At 40.2% G+C, this 21,145-nt stretch overlaps 1 protein-coding gene across 2 annotated transcripts in view; it reads right to left on the reverse strand.

The window, feature by feature from the left end:
- The window catches only part of CDH20 (cadherin 20), a 118,174-nt gene that overhangs the window by 33,051 nt on the left and 63,978 nt on the right, over nt 1–21,145 (reverse strand). The window contains exons 2-3 of one of the 2 annotated variants that reach the window (XM_064705440.1): nt 20,729–20,908; nt 4,213–4,580 (exon numbers count right to left, since the gene is read on the reverse strand). In XM_064705440.1, the coding sequence (XP_064561510.1) occupies nt 4,213–4,455 (243 nt within the window). In that variant the 5' untranslated portion in view covers nt 4,456–4,580; nt 20,729–20,908. The remainder of the gene's footprint in view (nt 1–4,212; nt 4,581–20,728; nt 20,909–21,145) is intronic. The other variant, XM_064705439.1, reaches the window with a different exon arrangement.

Genomic DNA, 21,145 nt, shown 5'->3' on the forward strand with positions numbered 1-21,145 from the left:
GGGCATTTGTTTTAGTGCATTAGTGCTCCAGTGAAAGAATACAGCTGCTGAGACAGATACAGATGTTAGACCTGATTGGGGAATTAGAGCTGGGCTTGATGGAAGAAAATGTGTTTTGGAACACCAACAACTCCTCATTAAATAAGGAAAGGAAAAAAAGAAAAGAGAAAGAGGAAGGCAAAGTCAAATGCAAAGTCAAAAGGCAAAAATGAAACAGAAAAGAAAGAGAAAAATGAAAAAGAAATTAAAAACAAGGAAAAAAGAAAACAAGAAAAGAAAAGGGAATGGGAACAGGAAAAGAAAATTAAGAAGGAGAAAAATAAGAAGGAAAAGAGAAAGAAAAAAAAAGCATTTTTTGAAATAGCAGTAGGTGTTCAGGAATTTTCTGAATACTTAGAAGCAAATAATGAATCAAACTTATGGGTTAAATTACACTTTCTGCCCAAAGCCCTGTTTGGAATAAATGCAGTTGTGAAGGGAGCAAACAAGGAATGAACATGGCATGCTGTTAAGAATTTGGGAGTACAAGAGGATCTCTGTCTAGCTGTGATTTGTTAGAAACATTGGGTCTCAACCAAGGCTAGGCAGTAACAAATGCTAGCAGCACTTTTGCAGCTTCTTGTATAACCCATTCTTTCAAGACAAAGCAAAAAAGAGTATAAAAGACAAAAAGACATAACACTGCCAGACTGCAATAAATCTGAAAGAATTTGGTGTCTGAAGGGACTGAAGTTCACACCAAACCTAATATCAGAATGCTGTAGTTTGGAGTGTAAAAGTCACTGTGTTGGAAAGGTGATCTAGTTTTAAGTTGGCTCTGTTTTATGGGTAGTGCAATAAATTGTGCTGCCATGTGGTTGATACAGAGTAGGAGGAATTAATTTTTACTTTCTCCTTCATATTAAGGAATGGGTTATTGGAGGAATAAAGCTGATAACTCCTGAGAAGTTTTTAACTGTGTCAACCCGCGTTGCTCCTTTTGATGAGAACTGTACAAAAAACTAACGATGTTACATCTGCATTGGAATGACACATTTCCTGGCAAAGGGCATGTGGAAGAGAGTAGCACTGCAGTGAGCAGCTCAGGGGAGAACCCACACAGCTCTGCTAAGCAGTCTGTGAGTCTATGGTTCCATCCTTGATGTCCTTCTCCCTTCTCTGCTTCCAGGGAGGTAGCACCTGCAGGGGATTTTTGTAAGGATGCAGGAGTGAGTGTGGTTGATGTACATTGATAGTCTGCAGAGAGGTTGCATTTTATTCATTTATTCAGCTGCTGTGATTCAAATGCTTCTTTGAAACAGGGTTAGGGAGCCTCCAACATGGCAAAATGGTGAAGTGTGTTCCCAGTTCAATTACTGACACAGTGTAGGCTGCTCATTGAATGTGGAAAATACCTGCTGTAGCAAATGAAGGGGCTTTGGTTTCTCTGGTTCATCCTATTAGCCAATAATGGCCACCTCTAGGAAAACCAAAGCCTTGTATTTATCTGTGACAGGACCAGGAACCCTCTGAAGCTGAAGTACTTTAAATCACTATCATGAGCACTGGAGAAAAGGAAAATTGTACTGACTCCACATCAGGAAGTTTCTTTCATTTCTCTGTCCAAAACATATTTTGCACCTTGCCTTAACAGTTGTCTAGGGAAGTTCACAGAATCATAGCAGCCTTGGAAATCAAATTAGGCAAGCCTGGACCTGTAGTTCAAGCCAAGGTGCTTTTTTGGTTGCTCCAGTCATACAGAACCAGCCAGAGCCAGCTGCACAGCTGGCTCTTTGCTGTGCATTCTTTCTCCTTCTGACAGGGCCTTGGAGAGAGCAGATGGATAAAAGCAAGACCTGGCTATGAGGATGTTTCAGGATGCTGTGAGTGATATCAGTTATACCTGGCCTGGTATGGGACCCAGGGCTTTTTTGGGGGGCTGGTGTGAGCAGCCAGCAGCAGACTGAAAGCCCTGTTGCACCTCTACCCCACTCTGTGCAAGCCTTACAGAGCTATTTTTGAGCCAGCCTGAGGTGACTCGGGCTGAAAAATTTCTGGCCTGCCAGAACAATTAATTCACCCCACAGTCTATCCCCTGCTGACTCCTTTCCTAAGGATCCCTGAGACTCAGGCAGCGCAAATGCAGGCGGGCGATGAATTGAGGGACACTGCTGCCTCTCTGGAGCGCCTGTGCTCCAGGCTGGGCGAGGTGAGGGGGAGCCTCTGCCCCACAGAGCCCCAGAGCCCCCATCCCACCGCTCTGCTGGCTGCTCCCCACTCCACCGGGGGTGGGAGACCATGGAATGTGTGAGCCCCAGAGGCCCCTCCTGGCAGCAGAGTTCCCTGGTGCTGGGGTGACATGGAGCTCTGCCGAGTTAGGAGGCCTTGCAAGGGATCCAGACCTGTCAGCTCAGCAGTGCAGGGGACTAATTGGCCCTATTAACCGTGGGTGCTAATTAGCCCTTGTGCACCCCAGTGCGAGCACAGCCAGCGCCCTGGCAGCCTTGGAGAAGCTCCCTGATGGCAGCTTGGGCTTCAGAGCGGAGGGTGCAGGCCAGGAGGAGCCATCTCGGTGTCTTCGTGTCCTTCCCTTGGGCAAAGCTGAGCAGTGGCAAGCTCAGGAGTGCTGCTGACTGTGCCAAATGTGTGTGCTCCTAATGACAACAGCAAGTCTAAAAGATGAGCTGGTTTCTCCCCATGTGTATTTTAACTAAGATTCGACTCACAAGCGGAAGCCTGAAGTCATTTCAGATGTAACTGAGAATGTGGAATAATAAGTCTGGCCCTTGTTCTGAAGCTGGGAATTGCCTGAAAACAAATATTAATTTCTTTATTCAATAGAGATCTCAAGACCTGAAAAGCTAGGTGCACAGATGAATGAAGACTAATGAGGTCTCATCTGGAGGCAATCACTAGTAATGCCATTGCTGTGGGAGGAAGGCGAGCACATCTTGCTGTCAGTCATGCAGGGATAAATCAGGAGGAGGTCTTCTGAAGTCTGCAGATCCATTTTGATTTATATTGGTGTGACTGAGAGCATAGTTTAGCTCTATGGAGCTGTAGAATGATAAATATGAGTCCAAACTGGGCTTCTGGATATGTAATTTTTTTTTTCTGCAGATGGATAGCTTGGAAGGAAAACTGGAGCCTATATCTCATAAAATATAAACAATGAAATGTGAAGGAATTATTTTCTGACATACTTTCTAAGTTATTTTTCATATATACCTATGTGTATTCTCCACTTGTCATAGCTGTATCTGATATTCTAGGCATGTAAATCTTGATTGTGTTCTTCAAATACTTAAGCACATTAACTCTCTCTGCATTATTGTCCAGATTTGTCACCTTGGTGTAGGATAGAAGCAAACTTGACACTGACCATAATAACACCTTGAATAACAGGGTTAATACAGGGTCAGTGATTCAGGTCTTTAAAAACCAAAAAGGAGGATGGTTATAGTGAGATAGATTGTGACAGCAGACGTCACTTGTCTAATTTCCATCATTTTCTTCCTCAGAGAGACACAGGAAAGTAAATGCAAAATATTACCAAGTATATGTACAGGATGGGCTCAGGAATATATTTTACACATATTTGTACTGATGGGTAGGTTCTTGGGGCATAAGGGATCTAAAAATAGGGCCCTTCATAGTTGGATTTAATGAGGTGCCCATCTACCCTTCTAGATATGGAGAAACTTCTCTGTAGTCCACAAAATTAACCAGCAGTCAAGATGTGGTAAGCCAGAATATACTCTGACCCTGAAGATTTACTGAAAACAAAAACTAAAATGTCAGTTTTCAAGGGAAACTGGCTACTTAATTTGATTTTGAATTGCAGTTTCTAGCTGACTTGATCATGGACAGAAGCATGATCACAAACTCTTCCTTTCTTTCCTAATCCTTATATGTCAATATAACCTTGCTTTGCCTTGACATTGTAGGAGTCCCTGGAAAAATTGTGGCAGATTTTCTAACACTACCTCAAATTGCAGATGATGATTGATGCAGCAGATCTCTTTGAAATAGGCAAATATATTGACAGCCCCTTGAAACAGAAATTCTTCCCAAACAGAGGTGACATGGGGCAAAAGCTCTTGGGAGCAGAAGTGAAATTAATGCGGATTAAAGAAGGCAAAGGCACTTGAGGAAACATCCTGTGTTTCACCACAATCTGCAAATACTCAGATGGATACACTCTTACAGACATCCTCCCACTGTGGATCTTACCTTCCCAACGTAGAGAGGGTCAGTTCCTGTGTACTCCTCCAGAACAAAAAACTGGTTCCACACCCAGCTCCTCTTCATACGCTGATGCAGCTTGTCTGACAGGTTGTCTTCTTGCCCTTCAGTGAGGGGCCTGGCACTTCCTGACAGCACAGTTGTAGTAAGGTCCATCAGTCCCCAAAAATACAAGGAGACACCAAGTCCAAACAAGTTCTTTGCATTGCTCATTCTACCTGAAGTCCACATCCGTATACTAGGACTGACTTAAAAGTCCAAACACAGTAACTTGGGTCCCTTGAGAATAAAGTAGGTCCTCTATGTAGTCCTTTGAAATGTCCAGGAGAGTTCCTGGTTCTCAGAAATGCAGTGTCCTGTAAAGTAAAAGGAAATTCATAAGAAGATGCCTTTTTCCTCAAGGCAAATGAGTTTTCTCAATAGGCAAATGTGCTATAAGGTATTTAATCCTCTATATAAAAATGTAAGATCAGGATGCACAACTTTTGAAAACAGAAATACTATTACCATATAAGCTGAACACTTGGAGCCTTAGGTACAAGTCATATCAGGGTATAGTCAATAAGTATGAGTTCTTGACTTTGCTAATTTAGCTGTAGGGTTGCTTTATGATATTGATTGGCATGAGTTAAGTGCATACATTTTAGAAATATTTATGACCAGAAGTCCTTAGAGAATATTTAAATACAGTTCACTCTGGAAAATTTTGATAGCTGGAGAACAATATTTGGCAATCATCTTTCTGTTTGGAAACTGTGCCATTGTCATTACACACACGTCCATGCACACATGTCTACATAAATACAGATATTATTGCTATATTGCAAACCTTGAGTATAATTTCTGGAAGCTCCAAGTTATTTCTGGTTTTAATTATTCTCTCAGCCTCTCTGTTGCTTGAATTCAGGTTTCACACTCTGTTGCCTCCTCTCTGAGGAACAGATTGCTGCTACAAATGCAACATTTCTAGAATTTGAATGGTCAGTTAATCATTTTATAACCCACAAAATGTATCACAGTGCTGATGGCCACATACTCTATGACCAAGCAAGTCATGCTAACATGTTTTTTTCTTTCACAGTCCTTAAAGACCTGTTTAGACAAAGGAATAATGACCTCTATCAGAGGACGCTTTCTCATCAGTCTAGGGTCTTTTCTTGTCATAAAGTCAGTTTAGTTGGTGACCTCACACCAGGCTATGGATTATAGCAAACCTTTAGCAAATTATTTTGCTGAACTTAATGATCTAGTGCTGCACACAAGTAACTCTGTCAAAGCACTCCATTTATCCTCTGTAGGTCCAGTATTTTTACTGCTCCTTTAAGGAACATTCATGACTAACAGAATAGGGTTTTTTTTCATGACAAAAAATAGACATTTTTCATGACAAACAGGCTAATTAGGAAAGGTACGTGGAGCTCTGAGTCTTAAGCCATTAGTTTGCACTTCCTTTTACTGCTGTTCTACACTTAGGTGTTTAGGCTTAGTTAATTGTTTCATCCTGTGGAGATAAATGTACGAGATGTCTGTCAAATATTTCCAACTGAAATCCTTGAAAGATTTCAAAAGAATAAAAAAGCATTTTAGACAGTTGTGTGACATTAAAGACTGAGACAATGCAGTGTTTTCAACAGAGAGGAAGAGTATGGTTGTGAATTCCCCGGCATAAAGGCTGTTACAACTGGAGAACTGGGTACACTTAGAAATCTACTGAAACAGAAATTCAAAAAATAATCCGAAAGTTGGCTGAAATCTGAAAAGGGCAGTGTAAGTCTGGAAGTGATGTCCACAGGGGGGGCAGAGATAAAATGACCATCTAAGACTAATTTCTACACAAAGTAATGTTTCCAAGTATAAAGCCCAGAAGTATGACCACACAGTGCTGCTAGCCTATACAGCTGTAAAGTGTAGCAAAGTAATGGATCCTTTACCTTTAGAAAGTTTACAACCTAAGCCTGAATAGATATGACAAAGAAAGTCAAAACTATAAGCGCAGAACATGGTAAAATCCTTCTAAGCAGAACAATGTCCAGAACTGCTTGTTGTTTAGATACTGGCTACATAATATGCTAGGGTTTGTTGTCTGCAAAGCTAAAGACTGGGGATTTACCCCAAGCAGTACAAGCCCAGAAGGACCACAGTAATCTCTGTGTGTCTGTCACTTCATGAAGAAGTTGTCAGCTCTTTGTGAGAGGCAGGGACGTGGCTCACAGTCCTTGCTGGATGTCTACAGCCACAGGAAAGCTATGTCCAAGAGCTATGTGTGCAAGGCTTGCCTCTGTCCTGTGATGCCTTTGCTCCAAACCTCCAACACACCTCTGCACTGGGAGAAAGAAGGCTGAAGCCCTCCACTCATAAGTAAGCCCACCATGTTCTTGGTGTGTTCTAAACAAGAAGTTATTCTTAGCAAAGTCAGGGGGACATTATTTGCAATCCATGTTTTGCTGGTGAGTAAATGTGGGGAAGAGCTTCCCACCACCTCCAGTATAGTTTGAGGGAATACACCCTGCGACGGGAGGAGAAACTGTGGGTAGGCTATGATCCAGCAGCTAAGGTCCTACCTGGAGTTTTTGCTTTAAGAAACTCCCCCTACTGCACAGATCAGTTGCATTTTTGTTAATGTGGCAAAGAGGTGGTACAACACTATGGAGCAATTCCTGTGGCAATCAGAATTGTTTGAAGGTGAATTCTCAAACTACAAATTCAAAACTAATGGTGTCAGGTGTTTCCTGCAATTAAGTTCAGCCATCAAGGATCAACACTGCTTAAGCAAAGGTATCAAAACATTGTTAAATGAACTTGCAGAGTTACCAGTATACCTGTAAGGAGGCAATAGCAAAAGAAATCTGATCATCAGGATGCTTTTCATCCACATGTGCATTAAATCAGGAAGAAGCAAGGTAAGTAAAAGCAGTGAAAAAGAGGTCAAGAGGAGTGATACAAATGCTTCAGGCTCTTTGTGAGAACAGCATTTGCCACCAGAATGTGCAGTTCCATGAGGAACCTTTCTTTAAAACAGTGTGCAACTCAGTGGTCCCTGGCAGCAATAGCCCTAAGAACATTTCTTATTCCCAATGCAATCTCATTCTGCAGTATGGCAACTGTCAGGAAACTTGCCATTAAGTAATGTAAAGTCTTGTAAAAGGATGTTCCTTCCTTGAGTACCAGTAATTTCCCCATTTACTGCCAGCCCATGGTGACATGGTCATATATTTTTGTAGAAATGGAAGAAAGCAGTAGTATTGAAGTGGAACAGAGGTTTTTTTTTTTTTTTTCCTTTGTTAATAGCAGAGTTTCTGCTTTCTCATGCCTTTCCAAAACTGTGAGCAAGCAGGCTCAAACCCATTGCATTTTGGTCCTCGCCTAAGGGCAAATTGATATCATTAATAACAATGTTTAGTCCACTGTGGTTCCTCTCCGAGACTGAAGGAGAATGACATTTTTTTCTGTCTAAGGTCCTCAGCTGATGTTAAAGAGATGAAAAAGGCCTCTGCTAACTCCTGGGACGAGGTGCTGCTGATCTCTCTGGGTCCTTTTTCCCACAGTGTCACCAACTTTAGGTGTGTGCTTTGGCTTCTGCATCTGCAAGGCCTGCAGGCCAAGGCAGGCGGGCAAGGCATTTCTGAGTGGCGTAAAATGGCACTCACAGAAATTTAGGGTTTGGACTGTGTGGTAGCACAAGTGGTGGCTGAGACAGAGTTAAGGCCATGGGTGACTGAGTGTCTCAGAGGACTCATGCAGATGAGTGTAATGGACGAGTACAGGGTACAGCTGTAGACACAACCCTTGGTTAGGATAAGAGCCAGGTGCTTGGGGTGTATTGGCTTGCTGGGGTCTTTAGACTTCGATGGTCCACAGCGGTTTTTGCCACAAATGGATGGCTCAGGCTTGGAAGCAGATTCTGTTCCTTGCAGGGAATCAGGGGGCCCCATACAGGAAGGGTTACTTGGCAATACTGAGTGAGGCAGAACTGAACTGTTAACGTTCCCTTAATGCAAATTGTTTCTTGTAGCCCTTCAAAATGCATTCTTAAGGAAATCTGCAAAGATGAAATTGATGAGCCTGTGCTTGCCATATGAAATATATATTACAGAAACATATTTCACGACTCAGCATGGGGATGTGAAAAGACTTTGAAGGCAGTAAAGAGAGGGAAATCTTTGTTTTCCTTGCTCAGACACAAAACTTATTGAGCCTGGGAAAACTACAAGACCAAAATCTGTGAGATTTCTGCAGAGGGTGCTTTGTTTTTCAAGAATAACTTAAATGTTTCATTTTGTTTCTCACAGTTGTCTATTCTATGGTAAAACATGTAGGTGTATCTGTACAGTTTATATCCCTGACCCAAAGTAAATGTCTTTCTTGCCCTGGCTTTTGTGATGAATATTTGATTATCAGCTCGGTTGTTTAGGTTACTTTCTCTGTTCTTGCCTTGCAAGTATTGCTGAAAATCTTTTTTTTTTTTTTTGTCAGTCAGCAGTTACCAATACAACTTTTGGCTTCATAAAGACCCATGAAGATCTGATTGATCTTTGTGCTACTTGTGGTCCATACATGTACAAAGGAACTACCTAATTATTCTACAAAAAAAAGAGTTCACCAATGAAAATATTAATTTCTCTTTTAGCCCGTATTGCAAATTAAAGTAGGCATATTCCAAGTGTGAACTACTCTTCATGCTCCAATTCTACAGACATCCCCCCCCACCCCAGCACATATTTGTTCTGTAATTAAGTTATTCTTAATTGAATAGCTAATTCTGGACAAAGATGAAAAGGAAAATGAAATAACTGCCAGAACCAACTTCTGGCATTTCTTGCAAGTGACCCATTTATCTTGTTAATTCTGAAGAGAACAACACTTCCAACAAAAGGATAAAACCATTTATAGTTTGGATGACCATATGGGCACCCAGAGAGTTCCACTGGGATTGAAATGTATTGTGCTCAATACATATTTACATAAATGTCAAGGATTTTATAGTCAAAAAGCTCAGACTTGAAAAGCTTCACTGACATCCTTACTGTACTCATGACAATGAGCAAGTGGTCTCCCAGAAAGTCAGTGCACTATTTGCATTCATGAAATTAATTACATGCTTATATCTTTTATGCCTGATCCTTGTAACGGATTTTGCTGTGGAGATTCAGGACTCTTGTAGAATGCTACAGACCTTAGTGGAACCCATGCAGGCACATGGCTTGAGTGGGAGCAATTCATTTGTAGCATTACACTGAGAAAGTGGGGAAGAGAGGCAACCAGTATTAAACTCCCCCTTCCATTTTTCTCTGTACATGAGTACACAAATTCATGTTATCCTTAAGTAAACACTTCAAATATGTCATGCTTAGTAGTACATACACTGCACTAGGAATATGCTAAAGAAAATGATTTCTGTGTTGAATGACAGATTTAAAGATTTTCCCCCCAGTATTTTGCAAAAGAAACTAAACAGGCTGGTAATGACCACAGTAGGAAGAAATTAAATTTGACTAAAAAGAATTCTCCAAATGAGCTATTTACTTTGTTTCTTGAATTTTGATATTTTAAACCAAGGTGGAGGTGGGAGTACTGTGCAGGTTTTTACCCACCATGAAATGGATTATTCTTTTATGTTTTCACAGATTAGCTCTTAGGGCTCCTGTACCCTCATTTGTCTTTGGCATAAGACACTTTTGCAATAAGCCCACAGCAGCACCAGTCAGTAAGCAGCTGTAGGCTGTATTCTGCACCAGACACACCACCATAACAGGTGTTAAAATCATCCACCAGGGGCAGAGGCTCTGCTGATCCAGGAACTAAAATTTCTTAAGAAATTAATGCCCTGCTTGTCTCTTTTCAGCCCTAATGAGGTTATATCTTGGAGTGCTTCTGAGTAGGAGAGAGACATGGAGTTCCTGGAGCAGGTCCAGCAGAGGGCAATCAAGATCATCAAGGGACTGGAGCATCTCTCCTACGAGGAGAGGCTGAGGGAGCTGGGCCTGCTCAGTCTCAAGAATGACTGAGAGGGACCTCATCAATGTCTATAAGTATCTGAAGGGAGAGAGTCAAGAGAATGGATCCAGGTTCTGCTCAGCAGTGCCCCGCAGCAGGACAGGAGGCAATGGGCAGAAACTGATGCCCAGGCAGTTCCACCTGAACACAAGGAGGAACTTTACTGTGGAGATGACTGAGCACCGGAACAGATTCCCCAGAGAAGTTGTGGAGTCTCCCTCACAGGAGATATGCAAGAGCTGTCTGGTTGCAATTTTGTGCCATGTACTCTAGGATGACCCTGCTGGAGCAGGGAGATTGGACCAAATTACCACTGTGGTCCCATCTGGCCTGACCCCTCCTGTGATCCTGTAACTATGATTTTAGAAGTCCTAATGCTTGCAGTACCTAAGATAGTTATCTCTAAACAGGCATAGTCCTAAATATTTCTGTACTACTTCCAGAACTACCTATGTTTTATCTCTGGCCCAGGACAGTCCTACTGTTACTATTACCTGTTGTTGTACTTTCTGGGCAAGTTTAAGTTAAAAGGAAAAATCTAGAGGCACTATTACTTTTCTTGAAAACAGACTGGGCCTAAACATGTATTTTTATTTTTACTTCACTTTATTAAGATCTTCATAAATACAATGAAACTTGACAATGTACCATATGGTGCATAAACATTAACTCCAAATACAATCCATTGTCATAAAATTATATCTACAGACTAGTCAACAATCTCTCCTGGGACACATCAGTGAACTCATTTTGTTCAAGATCTGAAGTCCTTCAAAGCTTTGGAGTGTCTGCAGAGTGAAAAATCCCACAGAATGACAGAGGGAGTCCCATCGTATAAATCCCAGCCCTATGGTTATAGATGCATAAAAAGATCAAAAAGAATAAAAGACACACAGAGTCACAAAGTAAACATTTCCAAATAGAATTATGCTGATAAATTGCATCAGGGGAAGATCTGATCCCTAGCTTTTACTCAGTGTGAGGCACTGTAAATACTACTGTAAAGAGCAGTACAGAAGTACAGGACTGTTTCTAAAGCTCCATGCATGTCTAACTAACTCTGCTGAAGTCAACTTCAACAGGAACTAAGTGTAGCATTGCAAATACACTTCAAAATTCAAATAAATTTCAGATAAAACAACCCCTCTTTCAGCAAGGATGTGCAAAGATATACAAAACCTATGAAAATCATACTAATTATGTTTTCATTATTAAGCAAAAACTCCTTTTAATTCTAACATCCTGACTACTTTTGCCATGCTGTCAAAAAGCCTGTACAAATAACTCTAAATTGTGAATTGATGTTAACATAAAGTAGCACATATGGTAATTGAAAAAGTAAAACCAAACAAAAAAACCCAAAAACCAAACAGTAAAGCCCTTCCTCTCTTCAAAGTGTGACCTTTCTTTGCAGCTGTACCAGGAGTCTTTGCTCAGACTTGTCTCAAGATCCCTGAGCAATTCAGGCATCTGCCATTCCCCTGGTATGGGATAAAATCTGTTCTTGTTGCATACCTGGAATGTATTTTGAACCTGAGGTGTGGCTGCCTGTGCTGCATGGTGGCTACGGTAGCAGATAATGTTCTTTAGCTACAAAACATTGCATTTTGTGTCTGATAGTCCCCACAATATGGCATATTTCCACGTAGCATTGAAAAATGATCTCTTTCTTATCCCACACCTACTGGACAGTTGGTAAGGCTCTCTGATAACCCCAAATGCCAAAGACAGAGAAGGTGTTATCTCCTATCTGGTGACAGATATCAGAAGCAGCTGTCTGCCTGCACCGAGTAGAGGTAATATATCCTCCCATGCATAAAGATCAAAACCAATGATTGACAAGGGCCTATGTGCTGTTGCTGGTCAAGACAACTTCCTACTTTCATTGTGACTGTGTTCCTTGTTAATTTGGCATTTCAAGCAGCATTTTGTCATATTAGAAATGGACTCCAATCCGTTTCCAAAAGCAGGTGTTGAAGACAAAGAAGTGAACAGGTAATTTCTTTTTCTAACCAGAAATTAATATTTTGACATCTCTCATAATTACTGTATGCACCCACTGGCATTTAGTGGATAGTGGAATTTTCTGTTGTTTTTGGTTTGTCTGTTTGTGGTTTTTGTTGTTGTTGTTTGTTTTTTTTTTTATGGTGTCCTTTCATAGGAAAGGATATTCTTTAAATTAAGTTATAAAATAGCTGTAAGTGCTCTAAAGGTGAAAATCTTTCCTCTAATTCCCATTTCTTGACTATGACATTGCTCAGCAGTACAACACTGGCACCTGCACCTCCCCGATCTCATTGATTGCCTTGTCTGAGCCTGAGGACATACACTACTAACCAACAGGATGAACATTTTGAAGTCATCTCCAAGCTACAGTATATGAAACCAAACCAGCAAAAGAAACAGAAGTCTTACAGCCTTCTTCTCTGTCTGAAATACTAGAATCTACCTTGTTTTATCACCTAGCTTCAAAGTGTTTCTAGAAGTAATAGAATATGAGTGCTTAGCCTTCACAGGACACTTTCAAGCTGCAAGAATAAAGTAAGAAGCAATAAATGTGTGCTGACCTCATTTGTCCCAGTTCTAAGACAGCAAGCAAAAGGTTCATAAAGCCTGAAAAACAATGTCACATTCTTTGTGTGCCAGCCTCTAGGTTTTGGTCTTCAAACTCAACTGTTGCAGTTTTCATGAACAGTGTGTGTAACACGTTATCTAATTGTCTTCTGTAAATGTGACATGCTCTAACAACACCTACCCCTCACAAAGAAGGCTGTATTATCTATTTTCCGTCTTCTTCATAATCCACTGTTGGGACATGTTTCCACCTTTCCCAGTGCCTCCCATTTCATAGGATGAGTATCCTAGATGAAGCTCTTCCTCTGTCTGGATTGCTGAATGGCTAAGCAGAACAAGCATTTACTAGAATATAAAAGATCTTCTGTCTTGCTGGCAAACTCTTTGCTTGTCATTTTGTTACAGGTGAATCGTTCAGAGAAGAATCCAAAACCCTGTGCTCCATCTGTTTTAGTATTCAATTTGTAATGGTGATGTAATAGCAGCTTTTGTAAGAGCTGAGGTATTCTTGGCCAAAATTCCCATCCTTGCATTATCTGCTGTGAGCCATCTGGTTGCTGTCCTTCAGAGGGGAGAATCTTCTGCAGCTGTTTTGAGTCTGATTTCCCAAAGAAATGAGCTGATGCAGTAATATTATTGCACTGATATTCTCTTAGCATTGTGAAAGGACAGATCCCAAGGATTACTGTATTTCACAAAATCATAGAATCATTAGTGTTGGAAAAGACCTTTAAGATTGAGTCCAACTGTTTGCCCAGCATTTCTATCTGCTCCCTGGGGATTAGCAGGTTTATTTGAGAAGTGAGAACCAGGTTAATGTCCCCATGAGGAAAGTGCGGGCAGTTATACAATCTCTTTGACTAAGGGATCATCTTGCATGCAGCTCTGCCATAGTAACTGAGGTATGCTAGCTGTTATGACAAGGCAGCTGCAAGGAGCTGTAATTATTGTGTATGAAGGAAGAGATATGAGGGAAAGACATTTCCATAATAAACCAGGCTTTGTAGTTCTATTCCTTTTCACTTGTTTGTTAAAAGTCTTAGAGAAAAAATTTATTCACATATAAATTCTAGAGGCCTCCCCGCTGCTTTAAAGCATTTTCAGGGATCAGTAGAGCACATCAATGCAACCTTTTGAGTATGGACCTGAAAGTAAGGTATGGCTTTCATTCACTGCTACTGATGGTCACTAAAAGGTCATTTGGTTCCTCTTCAATATTTAGGCACACCTCCTCTTTAGGCAGGGAGACATCGGTGGTGTACAAAGAACTAATGACCCTGAACACAGCACATGGACACAGAGAAACCCTACAAGCAGCAACTGCAGGGACATCAAGGCCCATTTCTCCCACTGTTGGTAGCCACTTCATGTAACCTCTCAAATAATTTGAAGATCCTTTCTTAGATCTGTATGTGTACTTCAGCAACAAGATTCTTCTTACATATCTTCTAGATGTATTCCTTCTTACTTATGGATCTGCCTTATTATCAGCAAGTTCTGCACTACAATCTTTTGAGATACCAGAATGGGCTTGTCAAACTAGATTTCTGCTCTAGTGTTAGGATTTTTGCCTTTGGAAATTGCCAGTAGCTGGTATTTCCAAATAGTTAAACACCCTCTTCACATGCTTTGAAAGAGATAGTTCAGAAATGAAAGAAATTCTGACAAAAGAAACTTGACATCAGAATAGCTGTGACTAATAGCAGCAAAGAGGATTACACCAGGAAGCTGGAAAAATGGTACATCCCAAGTGGGAATGGAGTGGTCTTCTAGTCTGACACAAGTGAAATCCTAATGAGAGAACATGTAAAAAAGGAAAAGTGGTATTTTTCTTGGATATTAAACTACAGATTGCTGGGAAAATGTATGAGATGCGAAAGATGTGCATGCATATTTAAATAACTTGCCTGAAAGATGGTTACACACGGAAATTTTGCTTCAAGTTAAAGCTGAAAACTCCAGACTTGATGTAATTTGTTTCTTCCTCCTTGTTGCAGAAGTCTGATTAATTAGCTATTTTGTATTTGAAGTTTCAGAGAGGGGAAGAAGAAGTGGAAAATAAAGAACAATGGGAATAAGCACTAGTGCTCAATGCTGAAGTCAATAATGTGATACTGCTTGATACATAATCTTTAGTTAACCATAAAAAATAAGACTGTACTGTTGTGAGATGATGGAAATGGTGAGAACAATTCCTTGCTGACCCTTGTAATCAGTTTATGCACTGAAGCGTGAGTTTTGATTTCTTCCTTTTGACTGAAGAATCGTTTTTTTCTCTTTAAAAAAATGTAGCCATATAAATGCTACCTTCAGTTTCTCCTTTTTTTCCTCCAGCCTTTTTCTGAAGCTTTTCAGCTTCTCTTTTAAATTTGAGGGAAGCATGAAGACATAGATTGATCCATTTTTATTTCATCAACTTCATCATAGCCAAAAGCCAGGTACAGTGCCCAGTGAAAATTGATGGGATATTATATATTATATTCTGTCTTCTCTCAAGTCATATAACCTACATTTTTGAAATCTCTTGCAAAATTAATCAGTCCACAGTGAATTTTCCCTCAGGTACTTCAGAAACCAGCTAAAGCAATAGACAAAATTAGTGAATACCTTCATGTGATTACAGAAGATAAGTGAGTTCCTAGAGGACTGGCAGAGAAAAACTATTATACTATATTTAAGGAGAAGGGAACAGTGGGGAAGAGGAACCAGTGAATTAGTGAATTGCAGACTCTTCATTATAACTTTAGTATGTGGATAGTTACTGGAACCAACAACCAAATTTTCAGCATCTAGAGGATAATAAGGTGGTAGGGATTTGCAAACATGTATTAATGTGGGAAGAACAAGTTGACCACAAAACCAGACTGATTTTCCTCTCTGGTTAAGATTACTGGGCTAGCCTATGTGAAATGAGAGAAACGCACTACAACTTGACCTTTGTGAAACGTCTCACACAACTCCACAACTCATTGTCAAAGGCAGCATAGGGCAGTAAGACCCAGGAAGAACCGGAAGAACCACTGTCAGCAGCTCAGTGTTAAACTGGGAGTCAGCATCGAGTGGTCCTGCAGGGTTTTGCTTCATGACCAGAACACTGAATGGTTGTGCTAAAAGTTACAAAGTGTGAGAAGGACATCAGGCTGGGAGATTTTGAAAGCACTGGGGAATATGGGGGTAGAATTCAAAATGATCTTGGCAAACTGGAGAAATGTTTGGAAATCAATACCAGAAAATTCAATAAGGACAAGTGAAAAACACAAGCCTTGGAAGAGCAAAATCAAATGCCCAGGTATAGAGAGAGATGAGTAACAGCCTATGAGTCAGCATCGTAGGAAAGGAGATGACCACAAAATGAATAGGAGCCAACACTATTGCAAGGGTCGTTCCAAAGGAGGAAAATGCCACTCTGTGCTGTGTCCACAGGATGCTGGGCAAGCTTCTTGTGTTGTGTCTGTGGAGCATTTTTACTGGCAACCTCAACATAAAAAAGGCAGCACCTCACAGCTGAAAATGAGACATGGACAGACTCCCAAACTACTGCCAGGAAAACAGCAAGAAACTTTAGCAGAGGTCTGAAAAACAGGACTGGTGAAAAGGGTAAAATTTGAATTTTCTGAGTCGGGAAAAACAAGATTTGGTTGAGGGCATAAAACCAGATTAAAAAAATGTATAATGCATACTAACAGGTATAACAAGAAGAGTACTGATATACATCTTAGTTTCCAGGACAGGTGAAGGTGAAATAAGCCTATTTTGAAGCAAGAGGAATTTAGGTTACAAGTACACTAAACCTCTAAGAATAAGTCAGGTGTAAATTGGAACAGGTGACTGATAGAAATAGTGTAATCTCATTTTTTTGTTTAGCTTTTAAGAAAAGGCTTGAGAATAATCTTGGAAGTTGTTCAGGTGATCTTTGATTTTGCATCAAAAACAAAAGACAGAAGTAATTTACAAAAGTTTTACATTTCTACAACCCTGAAATGCAAATAAAAATTACATCTTATAATGTAAAATAAAAGGTCTGAAGACTCATTATATCTAGACTAATGTATAATTTGTTTGGATCTTTCCACATCGTTGTCTCCTCCTCTGTTAGGCTGAATCCACATGTTCCAATCGTGTTGACTGCGTGAGTATTCAAATAAACCAGCTGGTTGTACTGTGTGGTAGAGAGAAACCTTATCAGGCATGGATAGTATTGTTAGGCATATGTGTACATACCAATGAATCCTGGAATGATCAGTGTTTCTCATGACAATTAGGAAAAAAGATGAAGAAAAAAGCCCTCATGCTTTTCTTAATCATCACAAGAAACGTCTCTTTCCAGGGAAAAGATGATCAGAAGGTGTTCGTTCAGGATTGCCATGCTGTGGGGCTAATGGGGAATAAAGCATTTACTCCAGCTCTACTTTGTTTGCTCTGGAGGGTCCCCACTTCTGTAACAGCAGTAATTTCATGACAAGTAAAACATATCCAGAGCTTTGTATGCCTAAATGGTGTTTCTTTTAAAAGAGACTATCCTGTCAAGCAGGAGGTTGTACCGTCGATCCCAATATAAGAACTTTTGTGTTGCAAGCTACTCTGTAATCTCCCTAACCACACTGAAGATCTTCCTTACTTCATAAAATGACCATCAAAAGATGTTCTATTGATTCAGAAGGAGCCTCTGATTCTGCATGTGCTAATTGATACTTTAATAAAGTCTAAGTTAGCATACAAAAGTGCTAACTAGGCCAAACTCCCTGCAGCTTTGTAAAAGACCATTATTCCCCATTGCCTTTTAAATCCCTATAAGAGAAGATAAGGACTATCTACTCATTTTTTCTCATTGATTCCCACCTCTGAGAATAGGTTCACATCCATGTATCTAAGCAAAAATAATTAAGTGACCCCTCCTATTAAGTACAAGGTATTTTCAATAAAACAAAGTTTGAATGCCAGTGACTCCATCCTAGCTTGCTGTACAGCATCACGGGGCACAGCAAGAAATGCTTCTTTGCATTAGGCAGGTAACACAGAAAAGAGACCCTAGGTATCTCTGCCTTTTAAAAATTCATTGACACTTTCTGTAAGAGTACAAGTGTTCTTTTTTAACTCTTTTAAACTCACTTTTTTGTTTATATAAATCCACCTAAAGCTGGCATTGAGTGTCTTACTTTTGGCCTATGTCTAACAGTGATGCTCTTTACATTACTGCATTTGATCTTGGACTTGCCATGCTTCAATGTGAAGGCTTTCAATATGCATAAGAACCAAATTCCCCTCCCCAACCAATTTTTTTCCCCAAAAAAGCTTCTGTCCAAGTCTCTAGATTTCTACAGACTTTGCTCAGGGTAAATCTTGCTTGGCTCATTTGCACCTCCCAGGGTACTTCAGTAAGAATATTCAGGTGAGCAGAGCCATGAAGATATGACCTACAGTTCTGCAGGTGCATTTAAAAGGAATAAAAGAATTTCAAAACCTACCTATATACTTTGTAGGTACACCTGTAGGTTTGGTATTGAAATGGCAGAGTTAAATGCCTACATTGTATCTTTAGCCTATTAATTGTCTCATTATCAACAATGAATAACAGCAGGCACAAAATATGTCTCAAGAAACTAAAATTTTATTCAGATACTATTTATACTACTGTGACATTCCTGGGGATGGATGCGCAATATAAATTCATAGTATTGCCTGTCAAAAATCTATCACCTCTTCTCCAGTCCCTGGAATATCTTTCCTTCAAGAAATATTTTTCTTGCCAATCACATGATAATAAGCAAAATGTAGCCTAAATGAAATTTTCTACTTTTTAGGGCCAGAATGATCTCCAATTCCATAATATAAGGGGATGGGGTTTCTAAATATTTCCCTCAAGTAAAATTAAATAGCATAATATAATGTTATATAATATACTATAAAGGGATATAACATAATTTAATACAATATGATGCATATGGAAAGCATAGTGTCCATTTTACCTAGGAGATGAGGTGTGCTTATGAAAATGCATCACTTGATAATACCAGGAAGAGCAAACCAAAGATGCATGCAGCTCACGTCCCAGCTCTAAGGCAGGGGTTATGAGACACCTTTAAATCCACAGTTTGTGATGCACTGAAGAAATGATCAGATTTGATTAAGTCAGTTGCTGATAATTTCTAGTTAAATATTGAAGGTAGAGTAATAAACCAGTGAATGTGATTGACTTGGGAAGCCTCAGCAAACATCTGCATTTTTAGAGGATTTAAATAGAGAAGTGGTATCTTGCAAAACTGATATAGGGAGGGCATTGCAGTCTGCTGGAGTGGCACAGACACCTGGAGGACCAGGGTTGCCGTGGTTCTGCACACAGGCAGTCTCAAGCACCACCATCAATTACTTGCTGAGCTGTGGTTTGTCCGCTGCACCCACTCTGCCTGCCTGCACTTCCCACCTGCTCCAGCTGGCAGAGACCATGCCTGGGATGCCAGCTTTGAGAAGCACCTACAAATGGCTGTGGGCCCCCGGTGGGTGCCTGGCTTGCATCCTCTCCACCATTCTAAAATGGAGATGAAAGGCCCATAGTGCCTGTCCTGGATGGAAGCTCTGCAGAGTTTGTACAGCAAAAATCAGGCAGAGGAAAGTCTCTGCCCCATGGACTGCAGAATCTCTGCCTGCTCTGCTTTCAGAGACCCCCTGATAGAGCGCCACTCCACTGTGTGAGGAGTGTAGCTGGCTGGGAAGCTGGAGGGGATGGCTCCAGTAGAGCAGCAAGATAATCATTGCCTCTCATGCAGTGTCAGAGGCAGGAGGAGGAAAGTGAGGATTTCCCCATGCATGAGGACCACACTGCTTTGCTTGCAGAGAATTTTCACAGGCAGCCTGTCTTTGCAGCCTTTAAAAAAAAATAAATGCAGGAGTTTATTCTTTAATGATAATCCCCACACAACATCAACTTCAGAGTGAACTCTGTAGCAGTAGTTCCTGGTCATTTTGCTATGAAGAAAAACTGTATAAACTAGTAAAATGTGAACAATGTTACTTGGAAAAAATATGTCAAGGACAATAAAACTTTTGATTTCTGGTTTAATATTCATTTAGTATTTCAAGAAAAAAACAGTGTCTGTCCAACATTATTAATTAGCATGAGCTTCATTCACTGTAACTCTTCTTTCTCTTCAAAGAAACACATACATTGTTATATATCCCCTATTTTGTTTTCCCACAAGGCCCCTTTCAAGACAGCTTGTGTTGTTTCTGATGCAATACTATATCAATCTGATTATATTGTACATAATAAGATATGCCCTCAGATAGAGCACTGCATGGATTTTTATTTAGAAGGACGCCTTTGATGTTATGTGAACTAGGAAATTTTAAAATTCTGCTGAAATAAAAATGAAAATTTGTGTTACTGTAATCAATCTTAATCCACCACAGAAGTCTGGGCTCTGCATAAGTGCCAGTCTAATCTACTTCCAAATATAAGCTTCCATCAAGACACTCAAGACATGCAGATTAGCTGTTTGAACAGGAATTTTCTGAATGCACAAATAGAAATGTATGTGCCTAAAGGCTATTTTACAAAACATTTTTTCAATTAGAAGAGTTTTGCAACCAGTTTAAGAATAATTTGTCCATGTCACTGTCACTTTCCAGTAATGCCTAGGTCTAAACTTCCAGTCTCCTTGAACAGACTATAAGGAGTAAATAATGGAATTATTCTGAGCCTCTTATATGGATACCAGTGAATGCAAAAAACAGCTACCAAATAATTCTGAAGCACTGCCTCAGACAGCTTGTCCACATATTAGAGAACATAGAAGATTAATTGTTTCTTACCGACACAAAAATACAATGCTTTTAAAATCTTTCCTGGGTTTGAGCAACCCACTGCATACAATAGGAAGCAATAGAGAAATTGTACTTTTTGCCACTGAGAAAAATAAATAGTAATATTACAACATACCTTTCACTATGTTTGCATTTCTCTGTTCTTTCATTTGCTGCTGCAGCTCAGTTTACATACTGCATTTCTCTTGTGCTCTTCTGGGCAATGTGTACAACAGGTTGCCTCAGCAGCTCTGCCCTCTTTTCAACATAACCCACTCCAAAGAACAAGTCTGGTTTGTACTACAGCATGCAGCAACTTTCAGGAAAAAGAAAAGACATCATCACAAACCAATCAGACACTCTTTGTCTGATGATCTCGCCTCTTTCTCAACTGATGCACCAGTGTGTGAATGGAACCAGTAATCCAGGAGGTGAGGTATACAGGCACCATTCACTCAAAAGGATGCTGGGAGAACATGAGCTACATGAGAGGACAGTGGAAACAATAGCAAACTCATGTTGAGGTGGCTGGGAATGAATAATGCATGTGTTG

Source organism: Zonotrichia leucophrys, chromosome 2 (genome assembly GCF_028769735.1).
Source record: "Zonotrichia leucophrys gambelii isolate GWCS_2022_RI chromosome 2, RI_Zleu_2.0, whole genome shotgun sequence".
NCBI lineage: Eukaryota > Metazoa > Chordata > Aves > Passeriformes > Passerellidae > Zonotrichia > Zonotrichia leucophrys.